Source organism: Ranitomeya imitator, chromosome 6 (genome assembly GCF_032444005.1).
Source record: "Ranitomeya imitator isolate aRanImi1 chromosome 6, aRanImi1.pri, whole genome shotgun sequence".
In the NCBI taxonomy this organism is placed as follows: domain Eukaryota; kingdom Metazoa; phylum Chordata; class Amphibia; order Anura; family Dendrobatidae; genus Ranitomeya; species Ranitomeya imitator.
The window spans coordinates 536,243,832-536,258,685 of NC_091287.1; the positions used below are offsets into that span (position 1 = coordinate 536,243,832).

Here is a 14,854-nt window from a genome sequence, read left to right on the forward strand (position 1 = left end):
AAGGTTTTGGCAGCCTGTAAGAAGGCTGACCGCGTAAATCCTGCCCTCCGCCAAGCCAACGCTCATGTGATGCCTGGAGCAGGTCCTCACTATCAGGCCTCGTTCACACCAGCGGATAAATCAGATGGGCGCAATCCGATTTAAAATCACTCGTCCCCATGTTATTCTATAGGGCCCTGCAGACGTCTGATTTATTGCTTTGGACCGAAAAAAAATCACAGCATGAACGATTTGGCTCTGAAAATTATTCAACCCTGAGTCTGCGGAAAAAACAGGAAAGTTCAAGGAAGAAGCGTCAGCCATGAAGAAGGAGGCGGACGTCAAATAATGAATGAAGACAACCCTGAGCGTGCACGTGAACGGAATCTGGGGATGGACGAGTGACGGGATTATGTGACAAATCACTCACTTGGCTCTGTCTGTGCATTCATCTATAACACACTTGGATTTGCAAAAAGTTTGTGAAACATGGGTACGGAAAAAACTGATAAAAAAGCACAAATGGAAGAGATTGGAGATCTGCAAACAAGATTTGGACCAATAATTTCAGTATGTGCTGTCAGTGATGGTCGGGGCACAGGCAGTCTGGTGAGTGATGTCAGTGATGGTCGAGGCGCAGGCAGTCTGGTGAGTGATGTCAGTGATGGTTGAGGCGCAGGCAGTCTGGTGAGTGATGTCAGTGATGGTTGAGGCGCAGGCAGTCTGGTGAGTGATGTCAGTGATGGTCGGGGCACAGGCAGTCTGGTGAGTGATGTCAGTGATGGTCGAGGCGCAGGCAGTCTGGTGAGTGATGTCAGTGATGGTTGAGGCGCAGGCAGTCTGGTGAGTGATGTCAGTGATGGTCGAGGCGCAGGCAGTCTGGTGAGTGATGTCAGTGATGGTTGAGGCGCAGGCAGTCTGGTGAGTGATGTCAGTGATGGTCGAGGCGCAGGCAGTCTGGTGAGTGATGTCAGTGATGGTCGAGGCGCAGGCAGTCTGGTGAGTGATGTCAGTGATGGTCGAGGCGCAGGCAGTCTGGTGAGTGATGTCAGTGATGGTCGAGGCACAGGCTTTTCGGTGAGTGATGTCAGTGATGGTCGAGGTGCAGGCAGTCTGGTGAGTGATGTCAGTGATGGTCGAGGCACAGGCTGTTCGGTGAGTGATGTCAGTGATGGTCGAGGCGCAGGCAGTCTGGTGAGTGATGTCAGTGATGGTCGGGGCGCAGGCAGTTTGGTGAGTGATGTCAGTGATGGTCGAGGTGCAGGCAGTCTGGTGAGTGATGTCAGTGATGGTCGAGGCACAGGCTGTTCGGTGAGTGATGTCAGTGATGGTCGAGGCACAGGCAGTTCGATGAGTGATGTCAGTGATGGTCGAGTTGCAGGCAGTCTGGTGAGTGATGTCAGTGATGGTCGAGGCACAGGCTGTTCGGTGAGTGATGTCAGTGATGGTCGAGGCACAGGCAGTTCGATGAGTGATGTCAGTGATGGTCGAGTTGCAGGCAGTCTGGTGAGTGATGTCAGTGATGGTCGAGGCACAGGCAGTCTGGTGAGTGATGTCAGTGATGGTCAGGGCGCAGGCAGGTCGATGAGTGATGTCAGTGATGGTCGAGTTGCAAGCAGTCTGGTGAGTGATGTCAGTGATGGTCGAGGCGCAGGCAGTCTGGTGAGTGACGTCAGTGATGGTCGAGGCACAAGCAGTTCAATGAGTGATGTCTGTGATGGTCGGGGCGCAGGCAGTCTGGTGAGTGATGTCAGTGATGGTCGAGGCGCAGGCAGTCTGGTGAGTGATGTCAGTGATGGTCGGGGCGCAGGCAATCTGGTGAGTGATGTCAGTGATGGTCAAGGCGCAGGCAGTCTGGTGAGTGATGTCTGTGATGGTCGGGGCACAGGCAGTCTGGTGAGTGATGTCAGTGATGGTCGAGGCACAGGCAGTCTGGTGAGTGATGTCAGTGATGGTTGAGGCGCAAGCAGTCTGATGAGTGATGTCAGTGATAGTCGGGGCACAGGCAGTCTGGTGAGTGATGTCAGTGATGGTCGGGGCACAGGCAGTCTGGTGAGTGATGTCAGTCATGGTCGGGGCACAGGCAGTCTGGTGAGTGATGTAAGTGATGGTTGGGGCGCAGGCAGTCTGGTGAGTGATGTCAGTGATGGTCGGGGTGCAGGCAGTCTGGTGAGTGATGTCAGTGATGTTCGGGGCGCAGGCAGTCTGGTGAGTGATGTCAGTGATGGTCGGGGCGCAGGCAGTCTGGTGAGTGATGTCAATGATGGTCGGGGCGCAGGCAGTGTGGTGAGTGATGACAGTGATGGTCGAGGCACAGGCAGTCTGGTGAGTGATGTCAGTGATGGTTGAGGCGCAAGCAGTCTGATGAGTGATGTCAGTGATGGTCGGGGCACAGGCATTCTGGTGAGTGATGTCAGTGATGGTCGGGGCACAGGCAGTCTGGTGAGTGATGTCACATTCTATTAATCAGTTACGCTTTAGAGTGATAGACAGTGTCCCAGTTTTGAGGAGAGGAGGGGATAGATTATCATTACTCAGAAAAAAAGAAATGAGGTGGATTTACTCATTGGGGACCCTACAACCTGGGGGTTTAAATTTAGATTTTAATTTACAGGTTTGTATCCCTAAATAGTCTTCCTCCCCGCAATTTTGGCAACTTCATCGGTATTTTGTTTTTACGGTGTTTATTTTTAAGGTTTTATATTATACATAGGATTAAACGATGTTTTCTTGTCCTCGGTTAATATAACTATGTGATTCTATATGTATTTTGTGGTCTTGCTTATACATTATGCTCGAGCTATATTGTGTATATATGGTTTAATAATCCGCTTATGCTCTCTTGGTTTGTATGGCAACTTATGTGGGCCGTGGTCACATAGACCCATAGGTACACTGGGCGTTTGCGCACTGGTGTCTAGCCTGCCCTCTCTGTGACGTTATGGTTGGGATGTCCCAGCGGCGGCGTGCCTGTGTCTCCTTGTTGTGGGTGGAGTCCGGGGTGTGGCGCTCGCAGCGTCGTTGGATATGCATGTATCGCGTTTGCGATGCTGCGGGTTCCGGCGGTGCTGCGCGTGCGCACGGCCGCGGTTCCTCTCTCGCAGGGATGACATATGGTCACGTGGTGGCGGGGCGGATCCTTTCCATGAGCTCGCGTGAGGGGCCGGCTGCTGCCATGGTGCGCAGCCACATATGACGTGGTATCCCTGAATGTTTTGCGGTCATGTGACCCTCTGGGGGAGGGCGCCGGATTATGATGCGATCTTGCTGCGCATTTGTAAGTGGTTATTTGATTTGCTACTTAGATCTTTACCAGGAACAAGAGGAAATTGGATAGGCTGGCTGGATTTTTGGCGCTATCCACAATAAGGATCCGGATTGGCTAAGAGGATTGGTGCTATGACCTTCTTATTGGGCCTCCGTATCCATGGTTATGATGATGCCGGAACCTAATTGGTTGGACGGAATATAAACACTGCAGTGTGGTTACATTATTTATGTGTTGAATTTGATTTTCTTTTCTATATACTGCAGACATTATGTGGATCCTTTTTAACGCTTTTTTATGTTGTCTGATTGATGTTTTTTACTGTGTTTATATATGTAATTAATGGCTGGTTGGTGATTGGTGCCTTGCGTGGTATCCACACCATTTAAGCCGACACATTGTACCTAGTTGTATGCTTGACAAAGACCAGGATACTGGTCGAAACGTTGCTCTTTCATGGACTAATAAAGATTTCGTTTTGATACTGCAACACCCGTTTGGAGCGCTGTTCATCTCTTCTCTTTGGTGAGTGATGTCAGTCATGGTCGGGGCGCAGGCAGTCTGGTGCGTGATGTCAGTGATGGTCGGGGCGCAGGCAGTCTGGTGAGTGATGTCAATGATGGTCGGGGCGCAGGCAGTGTGGTGAGTGATGTCAGTGATGGTCGAGGTGCAGGCAGTCTGGTGAGTGATGTCAGTGATGGTCGAGGTGCAGGCAGTCTGGTGAGTGATGTCAGTGATGGTCGGGGCGCAGGCAGTCTGGTGAGTGATGTCAGTGATGGTCGGGGCACAGGCAGTGTGGTGAGTGATGTCAGTGATGGTCGAGGTGCAGGCAGTCTGGTGAGTGATGTCAGTGATGGCCGAGGTGCAGGCAGTCTGGTGAGTGATGTCAGTGATGGCCGAGGTGCAGGCAGTCTGGTAAGTGATGTCAGTGATGGTCGAGGTGCAGGCAGTCTGGTGAGTGATGTCAGTGATGGTCGGGGCGCAGGCAGTCTGGTGAGTGATGTCAGTGATGTTCGGGGCACAGGCAGTCTGGTGAGTGATGTCAGTGATGGTCGGGGCACAGGCAGTCTGGTGAGTGATGTCAGTGATGGTCGGGGCACAGGCAGTGTGGTGAGTGATGTCAGTGATGGTCGAGGTGCAGGCAGTCTGGTGAGTGATGTCAGTGATGATCGAGGTGCAGGCAGTCTGGTGAGTGATGACAGTGATGGTCCGGGCGCAGGCAGTGTGGTGAGTGATGTCAGTGATGGTCGAGGTGCAGGCAGTCTGGTGAGTAATGTCAGTGATGATCGAGGTGCAGGCAGTCTGGTGAGTGATGTCAGTGATGGTCGGGGCGCAGGCAGTGTGGTGAGTGATGTCAGTGATGGTCGAGGTGCAGGCAGTCTGGTGAGTGATGTCAGTGATGGTCGGGGCGCAGGCAGTCTGGTGAGTGATGTCAGTGATGGTCGAGGTGCAGGCAGTCTGGTGAGTGATGTCAGTGATGGTTGGGGCGCAGGCAGTCTGGTGAGTGATGTCAGTGATGGTCGAGGTGCAGGCAGTCTGGTGAGTGATGTCAGTGATGGTCGGGGCGCAGGCAGTCTGGTGAGTGATGTCAGTGATGGTCGAGGTGCAGGCAGTCTGGTGAGTGATGTCAGTGATGGTCGGGGCACAGGCAGTCTGGTGAGTGATGTCAGTGATGGTCGAGGTGCAGGCAGTCTGGTGAGTGATGTCAGTGATGGTCGAGGCACAGACAGTCTGGTGAGTGATGGTCGAGGCAGAGGCAGTCTGGTGAGTGATGTCACTTATGGTCGGGGCGCAGGCAGTCCGGTGAGTGATGTCAGTGATGGTCGGGGCGCAGGCAGTCTGGTGATTGATGTCAGTGATGGTCGGGGCGCAGGCAGTCTGGTGATTGATGTCAGTGATGGTCGGGGTGCAGGCAGTCTGGTGAGTGATGTCAGTGATGGTCGGGGTGCAGGCAGTTTGATGAGTGATGTCAGTGATGGTCGAGGTGCAGGCAGTCCAATGAGTGATGTCAGTGATGGTCGGGGTGCAGGCAGTCTGGTGAGTGATGTCAGTGATGGTCGGGGCACAGGCAGTCTGGTGAGTGATGTCAGTGATAGTCGGGGCGCAGGCAGTCTGGTGAGTGATGTCAGTGATGGTCGGGGCACAGGCATTCTGGTGAGTGATGTCAGTGATGGTCGGGGCGCCGGCAATCTGGTGAGTGATGTCAGTGATGGTCGAGGCGCCGGCAGTCTGGTGAGTGATGTCAGTGAATCACTGGTCTGCCTGTGCCCCTGTTGCGACTATCGTCCATTGCTGACGACCATACACTACATGTTGCTGAAGGATGAGCGGAGCCACCAGGGAAGTTCTGTAACATTAAAGACATATTCTTTTTCAAATTGCACCCCCTCCCTCCAGGATGATGTGAGGTAGCACACCAGACAGTCACTTACCTCTGCCTGTCCTCTGTTTGGGCACTGGAGATAGTTATTAGCCGAATGTTAGCTTAACACAGCCTATTTCATTGTATCGTCCTTATCACACTTACCTCTCTTCTCACAGTTCTCGTGATTGGGCAGCTTACTGTCTGCCAAAAAGTCAGCACACTCTACTTCTACTGTGATCATCATTCCCATAATAAGATTAGTTGCATAGTATTCTATCTCCAACTATTTCATGTGTTTTCTATGTCCCATGCAGTTCTGTTCTCACTATTATAGTCACATACATGAACAGGTCACTGACTGACAAAACCAGCACAATCCTCTGCTGTCATCCTCCCTATGATATAACTAAGCACACAGTGCTCTGTTCACTCCCATTATAACACACCCTGTTCTTGTCATATGAAGCACTGTTCTCACTACTCTAGTCAGATGTGTGGTCAGGTCACTGGCTCCAACAAAATAAACACAATCGTCTGATTTCATCAATCCTATGAAATGAGGGTGTACATTATTTCTTGTCCTTCCGCATTTCCTGATATTGCCATGTCTAGTGCAGCCCTACTCATAATAACATAAGTAAACATGTCACTGTCTTCATCAAAATCAGCACACTCTTCTGCTGCAATATTTCCCATGATATCACCTTTTGATAAAATAAATTACCATACTCACATGAGTAAGCAGGTCACTGGTTTCAGCAACATTTGCACAGTACTCTGCTGTTGTCAATCCCATGAAATGGCTGTGTACACTGTGTTCAGTCCCATTGTTCTTGAAATTATACTGCCCCTCTCCCATACAGCCCAGTTTATAAATGGACATGTCACTGCCTCCAACAAAATCAACACACACTTCTGCTGTGATATTTCCCATGGCATCCCCTCCTATTAAATAAAACTATCCCTGTCCTATGCCACCCTGTCCTCACTACAGTAGCTAAATGAACGAAGTGTTCTGTTCCTTCCCAGTTTGTGATACCGACTGTTCAGCTGCGTCCTTGCTATCATAGTCACATGGATGGACAGGTCACTGCCTCCAACAAAATCAGCAGCACGCTCCTCTGCTGAGATCATTACCATTGTAAGATTAGCTGCATAGTGTTCTATCCACACCCATTTTATGATACTGCACCATGTCACCTGCTGCTGTGATAATTCCCATAATACGATTGGTTACAAAGTCATCTATCCCTGCCACTTCACGACTCTTCTTCATGTCACATTCAGTTCATCTATGTTATCACTAGTATAGTCATGAGTGGACAGTCACTGCGTCCAACAAAATCAGCAGCACCTTCCTCTGCTGTAATAATTTTGATGATAATATTAGCTAGAAAGTCATCTATCCCTACCCATTTCACAATACTTCTTCATGGCGATCTAATAACCATGTATAAGTATATAAGGGGACAATACAAATATCTCGCTGAGGATCTGTTTATACCAAGGAAGGTGACGGGCACAAGGGGGCATTCTTTGCGTCTGGAGGAGAGAAGGTTTTTCCACCAACATAGAAGAGGATTCTTTACTGTTAGGGCAGTGAGAATCTGGAATTGCTTGCCTGAGGAGGTGGTGATGGCGAACTCAGTCGAGGGGTTCAAGAGAGGCCTGGATGTCTTCCTGGAGCAGAACAATATTGTATCATACAATTAGGTTCTGTAGAAGGACGTAGATCTGGGGATTTATTATGATGGAATATAGGCTGAACTGGATGGACAAATGTCTTTTTTCGGCCTTACTGACTATGTTACTATGTTACTATGTCATTCACCTCTGTTGTCACTATTATAGTCATGAGTGGACAGTCACTGCCTCCAACAAAATCAGCAGCACCTTCCTCTGCTGTGATAATTTTGATGATAAGATTGGATACAAAGTCATCTATTCCTGACCATTTCATGGTACTTCTCCATGCCATATTTACCTATGTCCTCCCTCAGTACCCTAATCACGAGGGGACAGGTCACTGCCTCCAACAAAATCAACAGCACCCTCCTAGGCTGTGATAATTTTAATAATATAATTGGCTACAAAGCCATTCATCACCGCCCATTTCATGGTACTTCTCCATGTCATATTTACCTATGTCCTCAGTACCATAATCACAAGCGGACAGGTCACTGCCTCCAACAAAATCAACAGCACCCTCCTCTGCTGTGATAATTTTAATAATATAATTGGCTACAAAGCCATTCATCACCGCCCATTTCATGGTACTTCTCCATGTCATATTTACCTATGTCCTCAGTACCCTAATCACGAGGGGACAGGTCACTGCCTCCAACAAAATCAACAGCACCCTCCTAGGCTGTGATAATTTTAATAATATAATTGGCTACAAAGCCATTCATCACCGCCCATTTCATGGTACTTCTCCATGTCATATTTACCTATGTCCTCAGTAACATAATCACAAGCGGATAGGTCACTTCCTGCAACAAAATCAACAGCCCCCTCCTATCCTGTGATAATTTTAATGATATAATTGCCTACAAAGCCATCCATCACTGCCTATTTCATAATACTTCTATATGTCATATTCACTGTTGTCCTCACTATCCTAGTCACTAGCGAACAGGTCACTGCCTCTGACAAAATCAGCACAACATTAATAAAAAAAATAATTTCTAGTGAAGATAGGATGTTAAGTCACTTTGTAAAAAAATTATAAGTTTTTTTATTTGTGAATTTATATATAAAAGAAATACAAAAAATGAACTCAAAAGAACAAAACAAAAGTGTATTTTATGGCAATTCCGGCTTGTCGACTCCCTCTGTTTGCGTTACGACCTCCGATCCGCTTGATGCTAGTAATGTCCGCCTGTTGTAATGTCCTTTCATGATGGCGGAGTTGTTGTTTTCGTTGAGGATTTGCTTCTGTTTTTGTCGGTTTAGGGACTGCACGAGTCCTAGTACGACAGCTGCTAGTGAATATTGTCCAGTGATTATTTTTGGCTGTGATATTAATGGATTTGGCTGCACTCTTCCTAGAAGAAAATAGGTTTTGATTTTTCCTTCCTGCTCGCTTATGCCTTTCACGTAAATCTCTCCGCGATACTCAAATGCAAAGCCGCGATCCTTCAGGACATGGTAGGTCTCCTCAGGCACTTGGATTCTGCCGCTCACTCCCGTGCTGTCCATTCGACTCGCCAGGTTGACAGTTTTCCCCCAAATATCATATTGAGGTTTCTTAGCCCCAATGACTCCGGCAACAACTGAGCCGTGACTGATACCTGGGAGAGAAATGACAGAAATCAGCTGTAACGTGGCGGATATGACAGGCTAGAATAGCAAAGTGACTTTATTAAAGCAGAACAGACATTTATAGGACATTTCATAACTTTCACAAATTCTTATAAAAAAAATTACTCCACTGAACTATTGTACCCAATTTATTATGTTTTAGGAGTCAGAGTCGGTCCATTTTATACCAACTCCTCCAAAATGGACATCGACTCCACAGCTCTGATTACAAAGTACCGCATATTTTAACAGTTACAAGAGGAATGAGGGCCCTGCTCACAAGCTTCTAGAAAACTGGTGAAGCACGAGAGAAGTCCTGAAGACAGAAGTCGGAGGTTCGGATTATGGAGGATTGCAGAATGGAGGGCATGGGTAGGGTGAAGGAGGAGATGTAGGGTAGTGCAGAACTGTGGAGAACTTTGTGGGTGAGAGCAATGAGTTTATGTTGTATTCTGTAGCAGATGGGTAACCTGTGCAATGACTGGCACAGGGTGGAGGCGTCGGTGTAGCGGCTGGTCAGAAAGATAATCCTGGCTGCTGCATTCAGACGGTTTGGAGAGGAGAGTTTAATAAGAGGGAAATCAATCAGTAGAGAGTTGCAATAGTCCAGATGAGAAGGAATAAGAGCAACAGTAAGAGTTTATTCAGTTTCAAAGGTGAGAAAAGGTCGGATTCTGGAGATGTTTTTTAGATGCAGGTGACACAAGCGAGGGAGTGCTACCCACTTTCTTAGTTTTTTTTTAAATGTATCTATTTATCTATTATCTATCTATTATCTATCTATCATCTATTTATTATCTATCCATTATCTATCTATCTATCTTCTACAGTGGGGAAAAAAGTATTTAGTCAGCCACCAATTGTGCAAGTTCTCCCACTTAAAAAGCTGAGAGAGGCCTGTAATTGACATCATAGGTAGACCACAACTATCAGAGTCAAAATGAGAAAACAAATCCAGAAAATCACCTTGTCTGATTTGGCAAGATTTATTGTGCAAATTATAATGGAAAATAAGTATTTGGTCATTAACAAAAGTTCATCTCAATACTTTGTAATATATCCTTTGTTGGCAATGACAGAGGTCAAACGTTTTCTGTAAGTCTTCACACGGTTGTCACACACTGTTGGTGGTATGTTGGCCCATTCCTCCATGCAGATCTCCTCTAGAGCAGTGATGTTTTTGGCAACATGGACATTCAACTTCCTCCAAAGGTTTTCTATTGGGTTGAGATCTGGAGACTGGATAGGCCACTCCAGGACCTTCATATGCTTCTTACAAAGCCACTCCTTCGTTGCCCTGGCGGTGGGCATGGGATCATTATCATGCTGAAAGACACATCCATGTTTCATCTTCAATGCCCTTGCTGATGGAAGGAGATTTGCACTCAAAATCTCACGATACATGGTATCATTCATTCTTTCATGTACACGGATCAATCGTCCTTGCCCCTTTGCAGAGAAACAGCCCCAAAGCATGATGTTGCCACCCCCATGCTTCACATTAGGTATGGTGTTTTTTGGATGCAACTCAGCATTCTGTCTCCTCCAAACACAATGAGTTTTGTTTCTACCAAACAGTTCTACTTTGGTTTCATCACACCAATACTCCCAATACTCTTCTGGATAATCAAAAAGCTCTCTAGCAAACTTCAGACGAGCCTGGACATGTACTGGCTCAAGCAGGGGGACACGTCTGGCACTGCAGGATCTGAGTCCATGGTGGCATAGTGTGTTACTGATGGTAGCCTTTGTTACGGTGGTCCCAGCTCTATGCAGGTCATTCACTAGGTCCCCCGTGTGGTTCTGGGATTTTTGCTCACCGTTCTTGTGATCATTTTCACCCCACGGGGTGATATCTTGCATGGAGCTCCAGATCGATGGAGATTATCAGAGGTCTTGTATGTCTACCATTTTCTTATTATTGCTCCCACTGTTGATTTCATCACACCAAGCTGCTTGCCTATTGCAGATTCAGTCTTCCAAGCCTGGGCAGAGCTGCAATTGTGTTTCTGGTGTCCTACAGCTCTTTGGTCTTCACCACAGTGGAGTTTGGAGTGTGACTGTTTGAGGGTGTGGACAGGTGTCTTTTATACTGATAACAAGTTCAAACAGCTGCCATTACTACAGGCAATGAGTGGAGGACAGAGGAGCATCTTAAAGAAGAAGTTACAGGTCTGTGAGAGCCAGAAATCTTGCATGTTTTTAGGTGATCAAATAGTTATTTTCCACCATAATTTGCACAATAAATCTTGCCAAATCAAACAAGGTGATTTACTGGATTTGTTTTCTCATTTTGACTCTCATAGTTATGGCCTACCTGCCTACCTATGATGTCAATTACAGGCCTCTCTCATCTTTTTAAGTGGGAGAACTTGCACAATTGGTGGCTGACTAAATACTTTTTCCCCACTGTATCTATCTATCTATCTATCTATCTATCTATCTATCTATCTATCTATCTATCTATCTATCATCTGCCATTAGTGATGAGTGAATATACTCGTTATTTGAGATTTCCCGAGCACGCTAGGGTGACCTACGAGTATTTTTTAGTGCTCGGGGATTTAGTTTTCATCGCTGCAGCTGAATGATTTACATCTGTTAGCCAGCATAAGTACATGTGGGGGTTGCCTGGTTGCTAGGGAATCCCCACATGTAATCAAGCTGGCTAAGAGATGTAAATCATTCAGCTGAGGTGAGGAAAACTAAATCTCCGAGCACTAAAAAAATACTCGGAGGACCCCCTCCGAGTAATGAGTAATGAGTATATTCGCTCATCACTATCTGCCATCTATTATCTATCTATCTATCTATCTATCTATCTATCTATCTATCTATCTATCTATCTATCTATCTATCTATCTATCTGTCTATCCTTAAATCATGGCATCTGACACATTTTCTATCACAGGAATATACAGTCACGCACTGTCATGATGCAGATATTCTATGCACCAGCCCGTACAATGGGCAGGACTGAAATAAAAATGCACGAGATTCTTTGGAGCCGGATGATGTGAGTAGCGTTTGCTATCATTATTTTCCTGCCGCTGGATGACAGGCACGATGACTTGTGCGCCGCTGATACGACCATGAGTCACCATGTAAAGGTCCCGTTTACAGCATATAAACCAGGTGCACTCTGGTGTAGGAGTCATTAATTCCGAATTGTGACCTCCCCAGAATTTCGGTGACAGCTCTTTTCAGCATGCATTAAACATCCGGATGAACCTGGGCACAAATGATCAACCGGATTCATCTGAATTAATTATTTTCATTCATTATGATGTATTTAATGCCGCAAGGATCATAACAAAATCACTTTATCACTCACATAGTTTAATATTCTGGGCTAAAAATCTCTAGATGTGATGAGGGCAGAATATGCAGAAATGGCGCCCTGCACGGTGATTGCCGCAGCAGAAAACATTATTAGGACGATTATAATAATTATATTGAGAAGCAATTCATACAAAAAAAAGATCAAAGATGGCAGGATTAATGGTCATGTGCTCAGGTTGCTGTTAAACTGTGAAGAGGTGACATTTTTCTATTAACCCCTTACGATGCATATGAGAACACATTTCCGACACCATAAGTTGTAAATGTTACTCACCTGTCCTGGCTCCAGCATTGGGACCCGCATCCTCCTCAGTGCTTCCCAATCTTCAGCCCACACGTTTCCCACAGGTTGTGTTGTCAGGATTTCCATACTGTTTCACAGGTGAGAGAATTCCTCATGTCTTGATGATACGTCCAGCAACTGTGCAATACTAAGGAAATCCTGAGAACACGACGTGTGGGGGCTGTGAGGACTGGAGTTTCGGAAGCACCACTCCTCATGCTTTGGTCGGCTACCTCTGCTCTTCTGTACGTTGTGCTTCTACTTTGTCACTTTCTGTGGCCTTATAGGTGGTATCACCAAAGCTGTGCATTCATGTAGTTGGCATTCATACCACTACAATGGACTGCCACTGCTCTTGGACTCCATGACAAAACAAACACTGCTATATTACTGGTCAGCTCTACTATACTAGATTCTGTCACAAACCAAGCTCTACTATACTGGTGACCATCTCTGCTATACTGGACTCTGTGACAAACCAAGTTCTACTATACTGGTGGCCATCTCTGCTATACTGGACTCTGTGACAAACCAAGCTCTACTATACTGGTGACCATCTCTGCTATATTGGACTCTGTGACAAGCCAAGCTCCACTTTACTGGTGACCATATCTGCTATACTGGACTCTGTGACAAACCAAGCTCTACTATACTGGTGACCATCTCTGCTATACTGAACTCTGTGACAAACCAAGCTCTACTATACTGGTGACCATCTCTGCTATATTTGACTGTGACAAACCAAACTCTACTATACTGGTAATCATCTCTGCTATACTGGAATCTGTGATAAACCAAGCTCTACTATACTGGTGACCATCTCTGCTATACTGAACTCTGTGACAAACCAAGCTCTACTATACTGGTGACCATCTCTGTTATACAGGACTCTGTGACAAACCAAGCTCTACCATATTGGTGACTATCTCTGCTATACTGGAATCTGTGATAAACCAAGCTCTGCTATACTGGTGACCATCTCTACTATACTGGACTCTGTGACAAACCCAGCTCTACCATACTGGTGACCATCTCTGCTATACTGGACTCTGTGACAAACCAAGCTATACTATAGTGGTGACGGTCTCTGTTATACTTGACTCTGTGACAAACCAAGCTCTACCATACTGGTGACCATCTCTGCTATACCGGACTTTGTGACAAACCCAATTCTGCTATACTGAACTCCGTCACAAAATCAGTTTTGCTATATCGCTTAGTGAACTCTGCCATACTTTCTGCTAACTTTGGGCTGATGTAAAATGACCAAGAGCGGTAGCCGTAGACGAGCTGCTGCTCCATAACTCCCTGGCACTTTACCAAGTCCCACAGTGTGCTGTCAGTTACAGTACAGACCAAAAGTTTGGACACACCATCTCATTTAAAGATTTTTCTGTAATTTTATGACTATGAAAAATGTACATTCACACTGAAGGCATCAAAGCTATGAATTAACACATGTGGAATAATATACTTAACAAAAAAGAGTGAAACAACTGAAAATATGTCTTATATTCTAGGTTCTTCAAAGTAGCCACCTTTTGCTTTGATGACTGCTTTGCACACTCTTGGCATTCTCTTGATGAGCCTCAAGAGGTAGTCACCGGGAATGGTCTTCCAACAATCTTGAAGGAGTTCCCAGAGATGCTTAGCACTTGTTGGCCCTTTTGCCTTCACTCTGCGGTCCAGCTCACCCCAAACCATCTCGATTGGGTTCAGGTCTGGTGACTGTGGAGGCCAGGTCATCTGGCGTAGCACCCCATCACTCTCCTTCTTGGTCAAATAACCCTTACACAGCCTGGAGATATGTTTGGAGTCATTGTCCTGTTGAAAAATAAATGACGGTCCAACTAAACGCAAACCGGATGGAATAGCATGCCGCTGCAAGATGCTGTGGTAGCCATGCTGGTTCAGTATGCCTTCAATTTTGAATAAATCCCCAACAATGTCACCAGCAAAGCACCACCACACCATCACACCTCCTCCTCCATGCTTCACGGTGGGAACCAGGCATGTAGAGTCCATCCGTTCACCTTTTCTGCGTCACACAAAGACACGGTGGTTGGAACCAAAGATCTCAAATTTGGACTCATCAGACCAAAGCAAAGATTTCCACTGGGCTAATGTCCATTCCTTGTGTTCTTTAGCCCAAACAAGTCTCTTCTGCTTGTTGCCTGTCCTTAGCAGTGGTTTCCTAGTAGCTATTTTACCATGAAAGCCTGCTGCACAAAGTCTCCTCTTAACAGTTGTTGTAGAGATGTGTCTGCTGCTAGAACTCTGTGTGGCATTGACCTGGTCTCTAATCTGAGCTGCT

At 46.5% G+C, this 14,854-nt stretch overlaps 2 protein-coding genes across 3 annotated transcripts in view; both read right to left on the bottom strand.

Moving 5' to 3' along the window:
- Window positions 1-1,677: 1,677 nt before the first annotated feature.
- LOC138643458 (mucin-2-like) lies at window positions 1,678-5,853 on the bottom strand. The gene is made up of 5 exons (XM_069732364.1): window positions 5,775-5,853; window positions 5,680-5,692; window positions 5,558-5,594; window positions 3,652-5,476; window positions 1,678-2,438 (listed from the first exon to the last, which is right to left on the bottom strand). Exons 1-5 carry the CDS (start codon window positions 5,851-5,853, stop codon window positions 1,678-1,680), a joined length of 2,715 nt encoding a protein of 904 aa, XP_069588465.1.
- A 2,472-nt stretch (window positions 5,854-8,325) lies between these two features.
- Window positions 8,326-14,854, bottom strand: part of ADCY8 (adenylate cyclase 8) — a 376,530-nt gene continuing 370,001 nt past the window's right edge. For both annotated transcript variants that reach the window (XM_069731929.1, XM_069731928.1), the window contains one exon: window positions 8,326-8,905. In XM_069731929.1, the coding sequence (XP_069588030.1) occupies window positions 8,418-8,905 (488 nt within the window). In that variant the 3' untranslated portion in view covers window positions 8,326-8,417. The remainder of the gene's footprint in view (window positions 8,906-14,854) is intronic.

Coding starts and splice junctions, on each gene's coding strand:
- LOC138643458 (XM_069732364.1), bottom strand. CDS start 5,853: ATGATCACAGTAGAAGTAGAGTGTGCTGACTTTTTGGCAGACAGTAAG. Junction 5,477..5,557: donor CGCTCATCCTTCAGCAACAT/GTAGTGTATGGT, acceptor ATCACTCACCAG/ACTGCCGGCGCCTCGACCAT. Junction 2,439..3,651: donor TTTGTCAAGCATACAACTAG/GTACAATGTGTC, acceptor ACTGATTAATAG/AATGTGACATCACTCACCAG.